Source organism: Crocodylus siamensis, chromosome 1 (assembly GCF_052110815.1).
Source record: "Crocodylus siamensis isolate JL-2025a chromosome 1, ASM5211081v1, whole genome shotgun sequence".
NCBI lineage: Eukaryota > Metazoa > Chordata > Crocodylia > Crocodylidae > Crocodylus > Crocodylus siamensis.
In genome coordinates, this window is record NC_143395.1 from 320,977,861 (window position 1) to 320,994,370 (window position 16,510).

Here is a 16,510-nt window from a genome sequence, read left to right on the forward strand (position 1 = left end):
ATAATTGCATGAATCATAAACTACATAGAAAGATTAGCAAGTTGTCACTATTGGCCATCTCTTTTTCAGATGAAGATGTAATATATGCAGTTACTATTTGGATTATTGCTGATTTTGACAAGCCAGCTGGGAGACGACTGCTTTCAAATGCTTTGAAACACCTGGTGAGTTTCTAGTAATTCCTACTGGAAAAGAATCTAGTGTGTGCGCTGATAGCTAACGCAGATATTATATACAGCAATGGGTCTCCACTTCCTTAAACTCAAAGCACCCCTCAGAAAATGCCAGCTCTTAGCTGTTGCTCATTTTTGACTGTGAACATATAATAGAGTAATTATTTTATTGCAAAGAACTCAGAAAGACCACAACAGGTCAGAGTGAATTCCTATGTGAAATCTGTTTACTGTGTGAATCATACATAGGTGTTTGAACCCCTTTACTATTGTGTAACTCCTTCAAAGGATCTCATTGACCCTGGTTGAGAATCACTAGGTTATAGTCAGTGGAGTACATTAGATCAGATATGAAAGTAGGAGCATGTCAAGAATTTTCTGCATTTATATTTAGTTCTTCAGAATTTTAAAGATCACAAGTAAATGCCATATGACATTAAAGGCAAATGTGGTTGACAGAGTATGGAAGAAAATATTAACGGAGCCATCTTCCTCTGAAGCTTCTGAAATGGTGTGTTCTTCCAGTACTTCAAAACTTTTTTGATTATTTAAGAAAGGAGAACAAATTATTTCACTTACACAAAATTAGGTAGTTTATCTTTGAAACCCACTTCACATAATTGTCAGTGGAAAAAATGCATCAATAATGGCTTAAGACCCCAACCCCTGGCAGGTCAAATCTGGCCCACAGAGCTGTCATCTGGCCTGCAGGGCTTCTTAATGTTAATTGCCACTTCCCTGCTGCCGTATTTCTGAATCCATAGGGAGCCCTATGGGCTGGATAATGTGTCCTTTCGCGACAGCACACAACTGCATCCAGCTTCACAGGGTTCATCCAGCCTACAGCCAGATCTGGGTGTGCAGGGTCAGTCCAGTGAGTAGCTGGATGCAGTTGCATGGGGTCAATCTGATATGTGGCCAGACCTGGGCATGCTGGATGACACAAATGGACTGACCCCATGTGCTGACCCCTTGTGGGTTGTGGAGCATCTCTCTGCCACTAATCTGACCCACAGTGCTGGAAGGTTGGGCTGAACTCGGTTAATTCATTTAGACTACATTAATCAGAGAGTGTACTGGATCACCTAATCAAATAAAATTTTCATTGGTTGGCATCTCCTGCCTGATGGAATTTTACTTTTTAATTCTGTGATATCCCACTTTTGCAGAATGAAGACTGAACATATTTCCAAATGTCAGAGTACGATTATCAATTATTTGGGACAGATTCACTGCCTTGTTCCAGTCCCTCTGTTTTATTAAGGTGACACTTAAGTGGCATCTTCAGTGGTTATAAAGGTAGCTTAGCTCCTATATATTATTCCCCACAGCTTCTGGCATAAGGGGACATCAGGAAAGAACTGGATAAAGTTTTCTCCAATCCAGTATTGGGGAATATGGTAATGTGGGCATTTCCTTTTGGAAATCACAGGGTGAACTTTGCAAGGAACACATTTTCAGTTTATCATCGCATAAAAAAATCTTTTTAACAAAGCCTCACTCAAAGGCTACCATTTGTCTTCAAGATGAATCTGAACATCATTGATTTCCTCCCTTGGCTTTGTAGCCTTTATGGTAACAAATTTCATGTACTTTTCTTTGATTTTAAGAGACAAGAAAATCAACCTATAGGTGTTTGTCCCAGTCTAAGGAATAATATTTTTTTCACTTTTTTTCTTCATATTTTTGTGTATCATCAGTTCCTTTAGAATGTATTCAGAATTCAGATATTTCTGATGCTAAACAATAATAGGATCATTAAATAGAATTTCTCATGTTTATTTTGTGCTCAGATTGATTTTTAAGGCAGTTTTCAGTTATGTGAGTGAAGTATGGCACATGTCTTTTACTCACTATTGAGTTATCAAAGTATCCAATAGTGTAGTCATAGTCCAGAAAAAATGTTTTAGTTAAAATATTTGTTATAGAGTAAACATTGGTATGTTAGCAGATTGTTTTACCTTTTAAATTTAAATATACATGCATGACTGCATTTAATTTAAATAATATATTTTTCACAACAGATAACAATCTAAAGATACTTTAGTGCACAGAGGTCCAAAAAGATTAATATGTATACTTAAGGTATAAATAGATGGAATTGTAAAATAATAATTATATATTTTCTTTATAGAAAAAGAGCAGCCATACAAGACTTGGGCTTGTGAACAACCCTGGGTCAAAAATAACTGAAGAAAACACAGCTATTGCCAGGGGAATTTTGACAGCTTTTATGACACAGAAAAACAGCAGTTTAAGAAATTTTTTAAGCAAGTTAGTTAAGAAGGAGACAACAGAAGCCCTTGCTATAGGAACGAAAATTAAGGAATTCTTTGTTCTGGTGAGTAAATAATATTTTATTAAATAAGTAGTCATTTGATGGTGATTGTATGAGCTACTTGCTATTTCTTTTTCTTCTTTTGAGAAAAGGTTTATTTAATGAGAGGTTGTTGAGAAAAATATATTTTCACCCAGTGTCAAAATAAGTGATTTTAACCATAGAATAATTGCTATATGTACAATTGCTGGACTAGCTTTTAGTACTTTGAAAAAACTGCTGTTAAAACAGGAATATTTATTATTTGTGTTTCTGCATGCTCTAAACAACAATTGTAATAATAGCAATTTGCTTGCCACTGTAGGTGTTAACTCACTGAGAGACCGATTGCTTCACTTACTGCTGATTATTTTTTAAAACCATTTCTTAATTTGAACTTCTTTAAATGCTGGATTTATAACTAATAACTGGTGAGAATTAGCAGCTTAGTCTAAAAGTGACTAAGCTTCAGCTTTTAATGTGTTGTTTTAAGCGTATTGAATAGAATCATAGAAATTTAGGGTTGAAAGGGACCTCAGGATGTCATCTAGTCCATCCACCTGCTCAAAGTGGACCATCCCCAAGTAGATCATTCCAGCCAAGTCTTTCTCTACCGAGGTCTTAAAAACCTCAAAGGATGGAGATTCCACAACATTTCTGGGAAGCCTGTTCCAGTACTTTATCTTCCTCTTTGTGAGAATTTTTTTCCCTAATATCTAGCCTAAACGTCCCTGGCTGCAACTTGAGACCATTGTTCTTTGTTCTATCATCTGCCACCACTGAGCATCCCTTTTGTAAACACTCTTATGTTAGTTAAAGGGTGTTATTAAATGCCCCCTCAGTCTTCTCTTCTTCAGACTAAATTAACCCAATTCCCTCAGCTTCTCCTCATAAGTCATTTGCTTCAGCTCCATAACCATTTTTTTGCCATCCAGTGAACTCTTTCTAATTTGTCCACATCCTTTCTGTAGTGGGGGGCCCAAAACTGGACACAGAACTCCAGGTGTGGCCTCATCAGTGCCAAATAGAGGGGAATAATCACTTCCCTTGATCTGCTGGCAACGGTCCTATTAATGGAGTCCAGGATGCTGTTGGCCTCCTTTGCAACATGGGTATACTTTTGGTTCATATTCAGCTTCTTATCCACTGTATCTCCCAGGTCCTTTTCTGCAAAGCCACTGCTTAGCCAGTCAGACCCCTGCCTGTACCAGTGCATGGGATTATTTTGTCTTAAGTGCAGGACTTTGCCCTTGTCCTTACTGAAGCTTGAGCGATTTCTTTTGTCCCAATACTCCAATTTTTCAAGGTATCTCTGAATCCTAGTCCCACGCTACAGTGTATCTACTACTCTCTGAGGTTGGTGTCATTTGCAGACTTGCTGAGGGTCCACTCCATCCCATCTTCCAGATCATTCATGAAGATACTCAACAGAACCAACTGTTAGGACACTCCACTTGATAGTGACTGCCAACTAGACATCAAGGCATTGATTTACTACCCTTTGAACCCAATGATCCAGCCAGTTTTCTGTCTACCTTACAGTCCATTAATTCAACCCATACTTCTTTAGTTTGCATGTGAGAATGTCTTGGAAAACTGTATCAAAAACCTTGCTAAAGTCAAGGTATATCACATCCACTGCTTTCCCCACATCTGCAGAGGATGCCGTCTTGTCCTAGAAGGCAATCAGGTTGGTCAGGCATGACTTGTCCTTGGTGAATCCATGTTGATTCTTCCTAATTACATTCTTCTCCTCCAAGTGCTTAGAAATGAATAACCTGAGGACCAGCTTCATGATTTTCCTAGGGACTGCAGTGAGGCTGACCAGTCTGTAGCTCCTCAGATTCTACTCTTTTCCTTTCTTAGAGATGGGCACTATATTTGTCTTTTCCAATTGTGTGGGCCCTCTCCCAATCACCATGAGTTTTCAAGGATAGTAGGCAGCAGCTCTGTAGTCACATTGGCCAACTCCCTCAACACTCTCAGGTGCATCATGTCCACCCCCAGGAGCTTGTTGTACATGTCCATTTACTTGTCGTAAATAGTCTCTAACCTGCTCTTTCACCACAGTTGGCTGCTCAGCTCCTCCCCAAACTGTGCTGCCAGGTGCAGTAGTCTGGGAGCTGACCTTGCCTGTGACGTAAAAAAGGCATTGAGTACTTCAGCCTGTTCCGCATCATCTCTCACTAAGTTGCCTCCCCATTCACTAGGGACTCACTAGAGACCCCCCTCCCTTTCCTGATCTTCCTCTTGTTGCTGACATATGTGTAGAAACCCTTCTTGTTACTCTTCATGTCCCTTGCTAGCTGCTAATCCAGTTTTACTGTAACCTTGCTGATTTCATCCCTGCATACTTGAGCAATACTCTTATACTCTTCCCTAGTCATTTGTCCAAGTTTCCACTTCGAGTAAGCTTCCTTTTTGTGATTTAGATTCATGAAGAGTTCCCTGCTAAGCCAAGCTGGTCTTCTGCCATACTTGCTAGTCTTCCTGTGCATTGGGAAGGTTTGTTCCTTAGCCCTCAGTAAGGTTTCTTTAAAATAAAAGGAGTCTCTCCTGGACTCCCCCACTATCAGTGCTAATCTTAATGAAGAGAAACAACTAAAATTAATAAGAGCTTCAGGTAGTTAGTTTCTAGCTACCATTTTAAATTGTTTGTTTCTGTGGAAACAGACCTAACTCAGGGAAAATAAGTATATGTGAATATGCTGTTGATTTGAAATATAGTCATCAGTTTAGAATGAAAACTCATTTGTATGGCTGATCTAAATTACTGGGTAACAGTTGGAAACTATAGGACAATTTCAGGCAAAGAGATGTTGATTGGTATTTTAAATACCAATAAGAAAATTATTTGGGACAGTACAGAGATATTTCATTAATGAGCAGTGTTATTTTTCACCTTCATAATCCATTTTTCCAATTAAGAACATAAGGTAGACTTTATGAGCTGGCAGTAGAAAAATGTAGTTGGCAGGTGTTATCCTATAAAGTATTTAGGAGGGTTAGGCAGCTGGAGATCTGAAGATTTGGGTTGATATGTATGTCTTGTTGATGGAGCTTGGAAGGGTGTGCTAGCAAAGTGATATGAAGATGGATTGAAGTTATGTCACTGTCTTATTTAGGAATTCAGTATGTATTGGAGTAGAGAAGATTCTTGGAGGTATGCCAGTAATTGGAGGCGATATTGCCATGGGAGGTTATGGCAGTTTTAATTTTAAGAAAGACAAAACAAATTTTAATATAAAATGTTCCTTAGCAAATGAACAGGAACTTTGGAATGAAAAATATGGACTTCTTTTTACCTGTAGATATCAATATATATAGTACAGTATAGTGACGTACAATAATCTGATCTAAATAGTTTTTAAAAAATGTCAAATATTCATGGGAATATTTATATTCTAGAGTTTACGTACTTTTAATAAAATTATATCTCTAGGGAATATAAAAATAAATTAGTCTAGTTACTTTTATAATTAATGTTATCAAGCTAGTTTAATTTTATTTGGTCTAAAACCCCCTGCTTAATCTGTATATTTCTAATTAATTTATTTCAGTAGAGTTCTACTCACCAAATTAATTATGTCAAGTAGGACATACTATTTTTATAAGCTCAGCAGAATCAGAGTTTAAACTTTGAATTACCACATGCTGTTTACCCAAATGCACACTTGAGTCAAGGTCTTTTGAGTGAACATTTTAAGAATTACTAGTTTTTAATGTGACTAAATATGTTTTGCCCCTAAAGAGTGGAGAGGAGTGCAAGTATTTTAACAGAACAGTAGACTTTCTTAGAATAAGATAGTATAATTCCTTATGTGAGAATGTGCTGAGCCATAGAAACAAGTGTCTATCTCAGACTTAGTATTTCTCACCTTTTGCATTAGTATTCAAGGGGAGAAAACTACAGATTAGGTACAAGGATGACTGTGGCTCCATACAAGTGGTCATATGGTTGGGTTGAAGTTTGATGCTATTATTTTATTTTGATAAACACATTTTGAAAAAAATCTCTGCTGCCTACAATTGTATTTCATTTGTGTTGTGTCAGTCTATCTTAAATTTTACTTTTGCTTTAGGGAATAGATGACAATATTTTTGAGAAAAAATACAACACTTTAGGAGTGAATGTAATTAAAACCCACCAGATGTTCTGTCGAGAGGTTCTTAAACTGCTTCCTGGACAAATGGCTGTTGTAAGCAATGGGAGAGTAAGTAAAAAAATACTTCATTTTCTCAATGTATGACTCTTCTCTTTTTAATTTCTATTAAAAGTGTAATGCAGTCTCAACTTATCTAGCATGGAGAAAATGTATGCTTTTCCTTATGATTATTGGTAGTGGTTTTTTTAAGATTAATTTTAGTTACAGCCATTATATACTTAAGGACATGCAATTTCCAGAAAGAAAATCTTTAAGAAAGGAACAAAGTAGTCGAGGCATCATCTCAACCAGTGGGATTTTAACTACCTGTACTAAAAAGTCCTTTGCGTTTTCTCTGGGTTTCTGCCACCAGACACAATATAAAGATAACCTGTCCTTGTTGGTTCAGAAGAGATAATTTCAGCATTAGCAATCCCAGCAAACAAGCAAGAGGCAGCCACATTATTAAATAAGACAGAGATTTTCCTAAGATCTGTTCCAACTTTCAGCCTTCTGTCCTTAATTTTGAAATGTACACAAGATCCAGTTCTTCTAACTGGGAATGTTCTCTGGAGTATGCCCGTTCTATGTATGTACCTCATTTTACATCCCCTGAAGATATAAAAGTCAAAGTGGGCCCATCTGTCTCTCATTTTCTTGTTATCAGCAGTGTCTGCAGGAAAAAAAGGAAGGGTCTACTTTCATGCACCGTGTCACTTGAATCCTTTTTATATACCTCACACATAGACAGACAAACAAGTAGAGGAGTATAATGTGCTTATCAGGGGTGGGCAGTTATTTCCACCTGAGGGCCACTTAGGGAATTTTGGTGAGTTGCCATGGGCTGGGTAGGCAACCCTCCCCCACTGCCGTACTGGGTCAGCATGCCCCCGCAACAGCTACCAAAATTCTCTGAATAGCTTTGCCAAGCTTGGCAGAGCAGATAGGATAGGGATGCTGGTCGGCAGGAAGTAGCATCCGGGAGCGGGATGGCTGGGCCAAGGCTGGGGCTGGGATTGGGATCATAGGGTGATGACAGCATGGGGCTGGGGACTGCAACAAAGCCATGATCCATTCCTTGCATGCCCCTACAATGGGCGCTAGTTCCATGGTGTCACAGGGGCACTCAGGTGCCCTGTTCCTAAGAAGGGAGAAGGCCAGCTGCCAATCTCCAGGGGCAGCTCAGGTGCCGGTCACTGGGGCAACCGGGTTGGTCATGTGACCAGAAGGGGGCAGGGCCGGGCCTTTATAAACAGTCCAGGCCGAAGCCTAGCCAGCAGTTCCCTTCTGGCAGCCTGAGGTGCAGGAGCTCTGCAAGAGAGCTGAGCAGAGCAGAACTGATTGTTGCACCTGACCACCCAACCCGCTACAGCATGGTGAGGGTGGAGAGGACCCTGACTGGGAGGCCTTTGTGAGAGAGCCAGGCAGGCTTAGATCTTATGTTACAGCCAGGAGGCTTATTGCTGTGTTTCAGCTGTTTGGCTTATGGTTCTATTTAGTTACTGTTACACCGGAGGACCGGGTGAGGCTGTAGGGGTGCGAGGAGGCCTCACGGGAGCTCCCCAGTAATCTGGGGGTTCCTGGTGCCCAGTGGGGGCACAGTGAGCAGTGCCAGGTGGGCACAGCTGTTCGCGGTGGTGGGGCACAGTGTTGAGGGGTGTTGACCCCGACCCTGTCAGGTGATATGCGGAGAAGTCCCAGTGAGGCGAAAGACCCTGATGGTGTTCTAAGGGGCTAGGCACGGCCACGGCCACCTGAGCCTCAACCGGGGTAGGACTGGAAAAGGGTCCCTGAGGGGCTCCACAGTGGTGGGGACTCCGAAGGGCCAAAGAGGCCAGGTAAGGCTTAGGCCGCCTGAGCCCCATTGGGAATTGATAGAAACCCCAACAGGGGTGCGGACTGAAAAGGATCCCAGAGGGGCTCCACAGTGGTGGGGACTCCGAAGGGTCAAAAGGGCCAGGTAAGGCTCAGGCCGCCTGAGCCCAATTGGGGAGAGTACTGTCAGTCAGCCTGAGAGGGCTAACGGATAAAGGGGCGCTGGTTGCGTGACAAGCCCAGGGGCACCAGACAAGGGGCGCTGATTGCGTGACAAGCCCGGGGGCGCCAGGCAAGGGGCGCTGGTTGCGTGACAAGCCGGGGGGCACCAGGCAAGGGGCGCTGGTTGCGTGACAAGCCCAGGGGCGCCAGGCAAGGGGCGCTGGTTGCGTGACAAGCCCGGGGGCGCCAGACAAGGAGTGCTGGTTGTGTGACAAGCCTGGGGGCGCCAGACAAGGGGCCCTGGTTGCGTGACAAGCCCGGGGGGAACTGGGCAGGGCATGGAAAAGGAAAAGGACCTGATAACGTCCGGAAGAGCAGCGAGGCTTGGGGCGTGCTAAAGGGGAGGTAGGAGGCACGCATAGCCTACAGGGCTGGGGGTGCACCAGGTCACCCCATAGGGAACGGGGAATAGTACAAGCATAGGACAATGTCCAGGGAGATAAGTGGCAGCCTCCCTTATAGAACCATATACCAACAAGATGTGGCGGGTGAGAAAAGAGGGTGCTGGATCGCCCTAATTGAGCACGGCAGGGGGCGCTAGTTGGATCACAGCTGCTCCTGCGCCCCACTCCGTGACACATGGGCATGGGCATGCAGGGAGCAGATCACAGCTTGGCTCTGGGCCTGAGCTTCAACCTCACACTGTAACCACCTCACAATCCCAAGGTGTCCATGAAGACCAGTTGGGACCTGTGTGGGTTTCGCACTCAGACAGGCAGATGGGATGGCGCCACAGGTAGGCGGGGAGCAGCATCTGGAAGTGGGATGATTGGGCAGAGCCAGGGCCAAGCTGGGATTGGGATCTTGGGGTGGTAACAGCGCAGGGTCGGGGCTGGAGTTAGGGCTGGGGCCGCGGCCTGGGCAGAGCCATGATCCGCTCCCCATACGCCACTGCCACAGAACCAGTGCTACTATCAAAGCAGTGTGTGGGAAGCAGATCATGGCTCTGCCTCAGGCCCTGGCTCAGTGCTGTCACTACCTCAAAATCCCAGTCCTGCCCACTTTTTCTGCTGCCAGATTGCCACTCCCCGCCCATGAATGGTCCCATTACACCCACCTGGCTGTGTACCCTGCCCATGTGCGTCCTAAATTGGTCGCCATAGAGACCTCACCCACCCACTCCATCTGCTGCCCTCAGTGGGGGTTTGGGGCAGATGGGCTGGGATGCCCGGACAGTGACAGTAATGGAGATTGGCAGCAGTGCATCCAGCAGCAGCAGCAAAGACAGGCAACAGCAGCAGGAAGAAGCTCCTGCAACAGAGGCTTGCCAAAAAATGAGTCTGGCTATTGTACCACCCCAGCCCCACTGTGTGCCCAGGATTCAAAATTTGTTCCTGTTATGGTGCAGCTTAATGAAGATCATTCAAGGTACCTATTTGTCTGGAAGAGGTACACATCCACAGAAAGGGTTCAGACTGTTGTTTCTTTTCTAAAGAAAAACAGGTAGCCAGAGAGGTTCTCTTTAAAGTATTTCTTCTAAAGGACACAGTGAGAACCACAAGAGCACATGATTTACCAAAGTTTGAGCTGGCTTCATCTCTGAGTACTCCTTTAAGCTTCAGTTCAACTGTGAGCTCTTGGGCTCACTCCTTCAAAAGCAAAGAAAAAGTGGCAGTGTCCTTTTCTGTCCATTCATCTGAAAGGGGCGAGATGGAAAATTGGTCCAAGAATGAGTACGTGCCTATGTCATCTTTCGTGGTGTCTCATAAAATGGGGCATTGTGACAGGAGTGCCACTATTGGAGCCTGTCCAGGTACGGCTCAGCCCTCCCGTAATGGGCTAACCGCCTGCTTACTCTCCTGCCACGCCTTGATCTTATTTAATAGATTGTTGTAATTAGCAGGAGGCTGCCCATTTCTACATGCCCCGATGATGGGGGGCGCTATCTGTGGCTCCTTTTCCTCCCCTACACCGCAGCCCAAGCCTCGCAGATGGTGCTGGTGTGATCTGACTTTGGCCCTGTTATGTCTCGGCCCTCTTTTTGCCCTCGGGGCTCCTCGCTGCCCCTCTGCACTCTCGGGGCTCCTCGCTGCCCCTCTGCCACTCTCGGGGCTCCTCACCGCCCCTCTGCCACTCTCAGGGCTCCTCTGCACTCTTGGGGCTCCTCACCACCCCCCTCTCTCTCTCGGGACTAGGCCAAATGCACCCCGCAAAACACTGTGCCTTCTCCAGTGCCAGGAACCCCCATGCTACTGGGGAGTCCCTATGAGGCCTCCTCCAACCCCTTATAGCCTCACCTGGTCCTCCGGTTAAACAGTAAACACAAAACAGAAAGCCCCCGGGCTATAACATAAAGCGAAACCGTCTGGAAATCCCTACCAGGCAAAAAATACTCCAGCTCATGGCAGCAACCCACGGATACTCGTGCAGCCAAACCTTGGCCTTCTCTCCGCACTAGCTGAGCTCCTCACTCCTTGGCTGTCAGAGGAGGAACTGCCACCCTAGCCTCCTGCTTGGGTTTAAGAAGGGCTAAGCCCTGCCCCTTCCTGTCGGGGGATTTCGCCGGTTGCCCCGGCAATCAGCACCTGTGTTGCCCTGGTGACTGGCGGCTGCACCTCCCCCTTCTCACTGCTAGGGGCTCTCTGGAGCCATCCCTGTTCCCCTGTTGTCAGGCGCAAGGCACCTAAGTGCTCTGCGACACACCTCCCCACCTTTTTACTCCAGACTCACAGAGCCAAGTACTTCTTCCACCGGGTGTTCCATCTGCCTGGGGTTCTCCTCTCGGCCATTTCCTCCGGCATCCAGCCATTTAGGTATAGGAGGTGGAGGTTTTTAGGCACCTCCTACTCGCCTTTTACCCAAGGTACACCATGTGGGATTTGTTGGGGGTAACCCACCACAGGTAGTCCCCCCACACTAGCCATCCTTGGTAGGGTGCCCCTTAGGCTGGTCTTACTTCCCGGTTTTAGACATTCGTGCGGGTAGCCCTGGGCAGGGCGTGTCCCACTGGTGAAGGTGGCTGACACCTTATCATCATCTTTGGGAGCCCGTCTCCCTCCCGCTCCCCTGCCTCGCCCCAGTTGCCCTTCTTCAGCTTGGCTTTCCTCCTCCAGCTGCCCCTCCTGACGGCCACCCCCCTGGGAGATCCCAGAATTGGAGGGGTCACTCAGCCTCCTAGCAGTGAGGTTAGGGCCTTGAAATATACTCCCCCTTCTTTCTCTTGTCTGGGGTGGTGTCACAGGGGCACTGAGGTGTCCTGTGCCTTAGAGGAGAAGGAGAGCTGTCAATCAGCAGGGCAGCACAGCTGTGGGTTGCTGTGGTAACCAGCCGGTCAGCTGACTGGAAGGGGGCAGGGCCGGGCCCTTTATAAACAGCCCAGGCTGGAGCCTAGGAGCAGTTCCCCTCTAGCAGCTGCAGGAGCCACAGCTCTGTGGGAGAACTGAGCAGCAGAGTCAATGGTGGTGGTTTGACTGGCTGCAATGATGCGAGGGGAGAGAGAGAGCCCGGACAGACGTATGGGTGAGAGTCAGCATGGTGTGGGGTTTGTATTATAAGCCTGGTGCTTATGCTATGTTGTAGCTGGCTGGCTGACTCTTTGGTTTATTTATGGTTACACCGAAGGACTGGGTGAGCCTGTAGGGGTGAAAGGAGGCCTCCCCAGCAGCTTGGGGGTTCCCGGTGCCCAGTGGGGCACAGCGAGTGGTGCCAGTGGAGCACAGCGGTTTGCGCCGGAGAGGCGCGGCAAAGGCCCCACAGGGGGGCAACGGGCGCGGGAGGCGCGGCAGAAGCCCTAGGTGGGCCACATACTAGATCAAGCCACCCCAAGGCAGGTGGCAGGTTTCGTTGACAGGCACCCAAGACTGGTGCGGGCTAAAGATTGGTCTGGAGGGTCCCCGTACTAGCAGGGGAGCCCTAGGAACCAGAGGGGCCAGGTAAGGCTCCGGCCGCCTGAGCCTTACAGGACACACTTTATGTCAGGGTCATCATTGACAGGACTTTGAAGGAGCCAGGTAGGGCTCCGGCCGCCTGAGCCTACCGGGACACACTTAGTTGGACAACCATCATTGGCAGGGGTCAGCAGGGGCCAGGTAAGGCTTAGGCCGCCTGAGCCCAATTGGATGGTCACCATTGACAGGACTCAGAAGGGGCCAGGTAGGGCTTAGGCCGCCTGAGCCCAGTTGATAAAGAGAGTTAATCCAGGTAAGGGGGCCAAGCCCGGGGTGGGTGCCAGAAAAGGGGCACGGATTGCGGGTTAGGCCTGGGGTGCTAGAGAAGGGGCGCTGGTTGCGGGTTAGGCCCAGGGGCGCCAGAGAAGGAGCGCTGGTTACGAGTTAAGCCCAGAGGCGCCAGAGCAGGGACACTGGTTGTAGGCCAGCCCAGGGGGCGCCAGTAGGGCGCAGGACCAGACAACGTCCAGGAAGAGCGGCGAGGCTTGGGGCTTGCTATAAGGGGAGGTCGGAGGCACGCACTGCCCATAAGGCTGGGGTGAGAGCACCCCATTTTGGAATGGAGGTAATACCAGCGCGGTGCCATAGGTGCAAGTAGGCAGCCTCCCATACTGAACCTAAGATCAAAGACGTGGCGGGCGAGTTGAGGGTGCTGGATTGCCTAATTGACACGGCAAGGGAGCGCTAGGGAGTACATGGCCGCTTGTAGGTTCCCACTCCATGACAGGTACCTCTGTTCCTTCTGGTCCCTCTTCTTCCTCGTACTGTCTTGAAAGAAAGTCAGCATTTCTATTCTGGGTTCCTGGGTTGTGTTCCACCTTAAAACAATACGGTTGGAGGCTAAGGGCCCACCTCATGAGTCTTGCATTATCGGTTTTCATACTCTGCAACCAGCACAGGGGTGCATGATCAGTAACCAACGTGAACTCCCGCCCTAATAAATAGTATCGTAATGTTTCAATGGCCCATTTAATGGCTAGACACTCCTTCTCCTTCAACTGTGGCATAATTCTGCTCCGGCGAGTGTAGCTTCCTACTTATGTAGTCTATAGGATGTTTGTCTTCTCCTTCGCTTTGCACCAATACCGCACCAATGGCCACATCTGACGCATTGGTCTGTACCAGGAAAGATTTGTTAAAATTGGGTGTATATAAAAGTGGTTTTAAGCATAGTGCATCCTTTACTGTTTGGAATGCCTTCTCTGCCTCCAGTGTCCATCTTACTTTGGTTGGGGCCTTTGCCTTTATCATCTCCGTTAACGGTACAACTACGTCTGCAAAGTGGGGTACAAATTTCCTATAATAACTGGCCAGCCCCAAGAAGGCCCTGACTTCTCAGTATATATAATAATATTGTCGATATATGCTGCGGCGTAACTCCCATGGGGAGACAACACTCAGTCCATTAGCCGCTGGAACGTAGCTGCAGCTCCATGCAGCCCAAACGGCATGCGTAGGAACTGGAAGAGCCCCCACGTCTTTTGGTATGGGGTGCCTGATACCTCCGCAAAGCTAACTCCACTTTGCTCAGCAATGGTCTCACCTTCCCGCTCCCCACTAGGAACCCCAGGTACTGCGTTTCTGCCTTTCCTATTGTACACTTCCTGGGATTGGCTGTCAGCCCCTCTCTCCTTAGGTCTTGCACTACTGCTCTCAGCACGGTGAGATGTTCATCCCAGCTGTCAGTATACATAATAATATCGTCGATATATGCTGCGGCGTAACCCCCATGGGGAGACAACACTCTGTCCATTAGCCGCTGGAACGTAGCCGCAGCTCCATGCAGCCCAAACAGCATGCGTCAGAACTGGAAGAGCCCCCGTGGGGTGGCGAACGCTGTTTTCTCTTGATCCTCAGGTGCCACTGGGATCTGCCAGTAACCCTTTGTCAGGTCTAACTTGAAAATGTAACGTGCCGCCGGTGCGCTCTTACAGAGCACACCTGTTTGCGTGCTCTGTTCACCACTTGGGAGCGTGGCGCCCTACTGGCTCATGTTTTTCTACCACCTCGTCCACTCGGGGCATCGGATAAGCGTCGAACTTGGCCACTGCTTTTACCTTCCGATAATCGAAGCAGAGGTGGATCTTTCCATCAGGCTTAGGTACCGCTACGATGGGGCTTCACCAGTCACTGTGGAATTCACATATTATACCTTGCTCCAGCATCATTGTCAGTTTGGCTTTTATCTGGCCCTGGAGCTGCTGGGGGATCCGTCTCCAACTCTCATGTATCACCTGGCCCAGAGGAGTTTTTATCCGCTGTACCACGCCCTGAGCTTCCCCCGGGGTTCCCCGGAATACATCTTCGAATTCCTTGACTAGCTCAGCAGCCTGTCTCCTCTGTTCTTTTGACAAGCACGGAGCCAGCTCTACATCCTCCAGTCTGTTTTCCTTCGTTAACGTGGGTCCCAACTCTAATTCCTCGGGATGAGGGGCTAGGTACATACACTCCTGGGTCTCCACCTTCTTTAACACGTTAACGTGGTACACTTGCTTCTTTTTTTTTCTTATCTATCTGGTGTACCTCATAGTACATGGGCCCCACTAGGTGTATGATTTCAAAGGGTCCCTGCCACCGGGCAAGCAACTTACTCTCACTGTCCGGCAATAGGACCAACACGTGGTCCCCCACTTCAAACTCCCTTTCCCGGGCGCCGCGGTTGTAATGCCTTACTTGCTGTTGCTGGGCTTCCCAGAGGTTTCCTAAAACCAGGATTCAAGCCACTTCAAGGCGTTCCTGCAGTTGGATTACATATTGGACGATGTTCTGGTCGTTACTCTGTTGTTCTTCCCACTTTCTTTAATTAGATCCAGGATTCCCCTCGGTTGTCAACCGTATAATAATTCAAAAGGTGAGAACCCAGTGGAGGCCTGGGGTGCCTCTCTTACTGCAAACAGAAGAGGAGGTATCATTCTGTCCTAATTTTGCGGGCTCTCTACCATGAACTTTCTCAGCATCTGTTTCAGCGTCTGATTAAACCATTCCACCACCCCGTCTGTTTGGGGATGATACACAGCCGTCTTCAGATGCTTAATCCCCAAAACTTTACTCACAGCCTCAAACACACATGACGTAAAATTCATTCCCTGATCAATTAGAAGGTCTCTAGGGAGTCCTACCCAGGAGAATATTTTCAAGAGTTCATTGGCCACCTGTAGCAGGGCACTAATGTGCCTGCTACTGACAAGCAGTAATATGGGCTCAGCTGCCAGTCATCAGGGCAGCACAAGTGTGGGTTGCCAAGACAACCAGTCTGGTCAGCTGACCAGAAGGGGGCAGGGCATGGCCTATATAAACAGCCAAGCTGAGACCAGAGTCAGTTCCCCTCTGGCAGCCAAGGAAGGTGGAGCTCTGTTGGAGCAAGCAGGGCAAACATAGCAGGGGAGCTGGATAGCCTGAGCAGTTGTGGTGTGAGGATACTGGGTGGAGAAAACCCTAGTAGGGATATGAAGGAAGGTTAGCCAGTTTGGCTTGGAATTTACGTTGGAACACAGGGGTATGAGTTTTCTGTTTTGGTTGTTGTATAAAACCAGAGGACTGGGTGAGGCTGTAGGGGTTGGAGGAGGCCTCATGGGAGCTCCCCAGTAGTGGGGGGGGTTCCTGGCACCGGGGAGTGGCACTGCGTTTTGTGGTGTCCCGACCCCGGCCCCAGTGTGGGCAATATCAGGAGGAGCCCAGTGGGCGTGAGACCTGGAAAAGGGGTCTGGAGGCCAGGTACAGCTGCGGCCACCTGAGCCTCGATTGCAGGAATCGCGAGGCAAGGCCCCAGTGCGGGCAGGGAATCGCGAGGCAAGGCCCCAGTGCGGGCTACGAGAGCCGCAAGGGGGGACAGGCCCCGGTGTGGTCTATGAGAACCGTGGGGGGGGACAGGCCCCAGTGCAGGCTACAGAGCCCTAGGTTGCACGATGCCACACCACCTTTGGCACAGACACTGTCCGCATTGGCACAGCT

The 16,510-nt window shown here is 47.7% G+C and overlaps 1 protein-coding gene across 2 annotated transcripts in view; it reads left to right on the forward strand.

Moving 5' to 3' along the window:
• Positions 1-16,510, forward strand: part of UGGT2 (UDP-glucose glycoprotein glucosyltransferase 2) — a 241,848-nt gene that overhangs the window by 122,589 nt on the left and 102,749 nt on the right. For both annotated transcript variants that reach the window (XR_016438638.1, XM_090023359.1), the window contains exons 20-22: positions 70-164; positions 2,308-2,514; positions 6,573-6,704. Coding sequence is in view for 1 of the 2 variants with exons in the window: in XM_090023359.1 (XP_089879485.1) it covers positions 70-164; positions 2,308-2,514; positions 6,573-6,704 (434 nt within the window). In the remaining variant the exon portion in view is untranslated. The remainder of the gene's footprint in view (positions 1-69; positions 165-2,307; positions 2,515-6,572; positions 6,705-16,510) is intronic.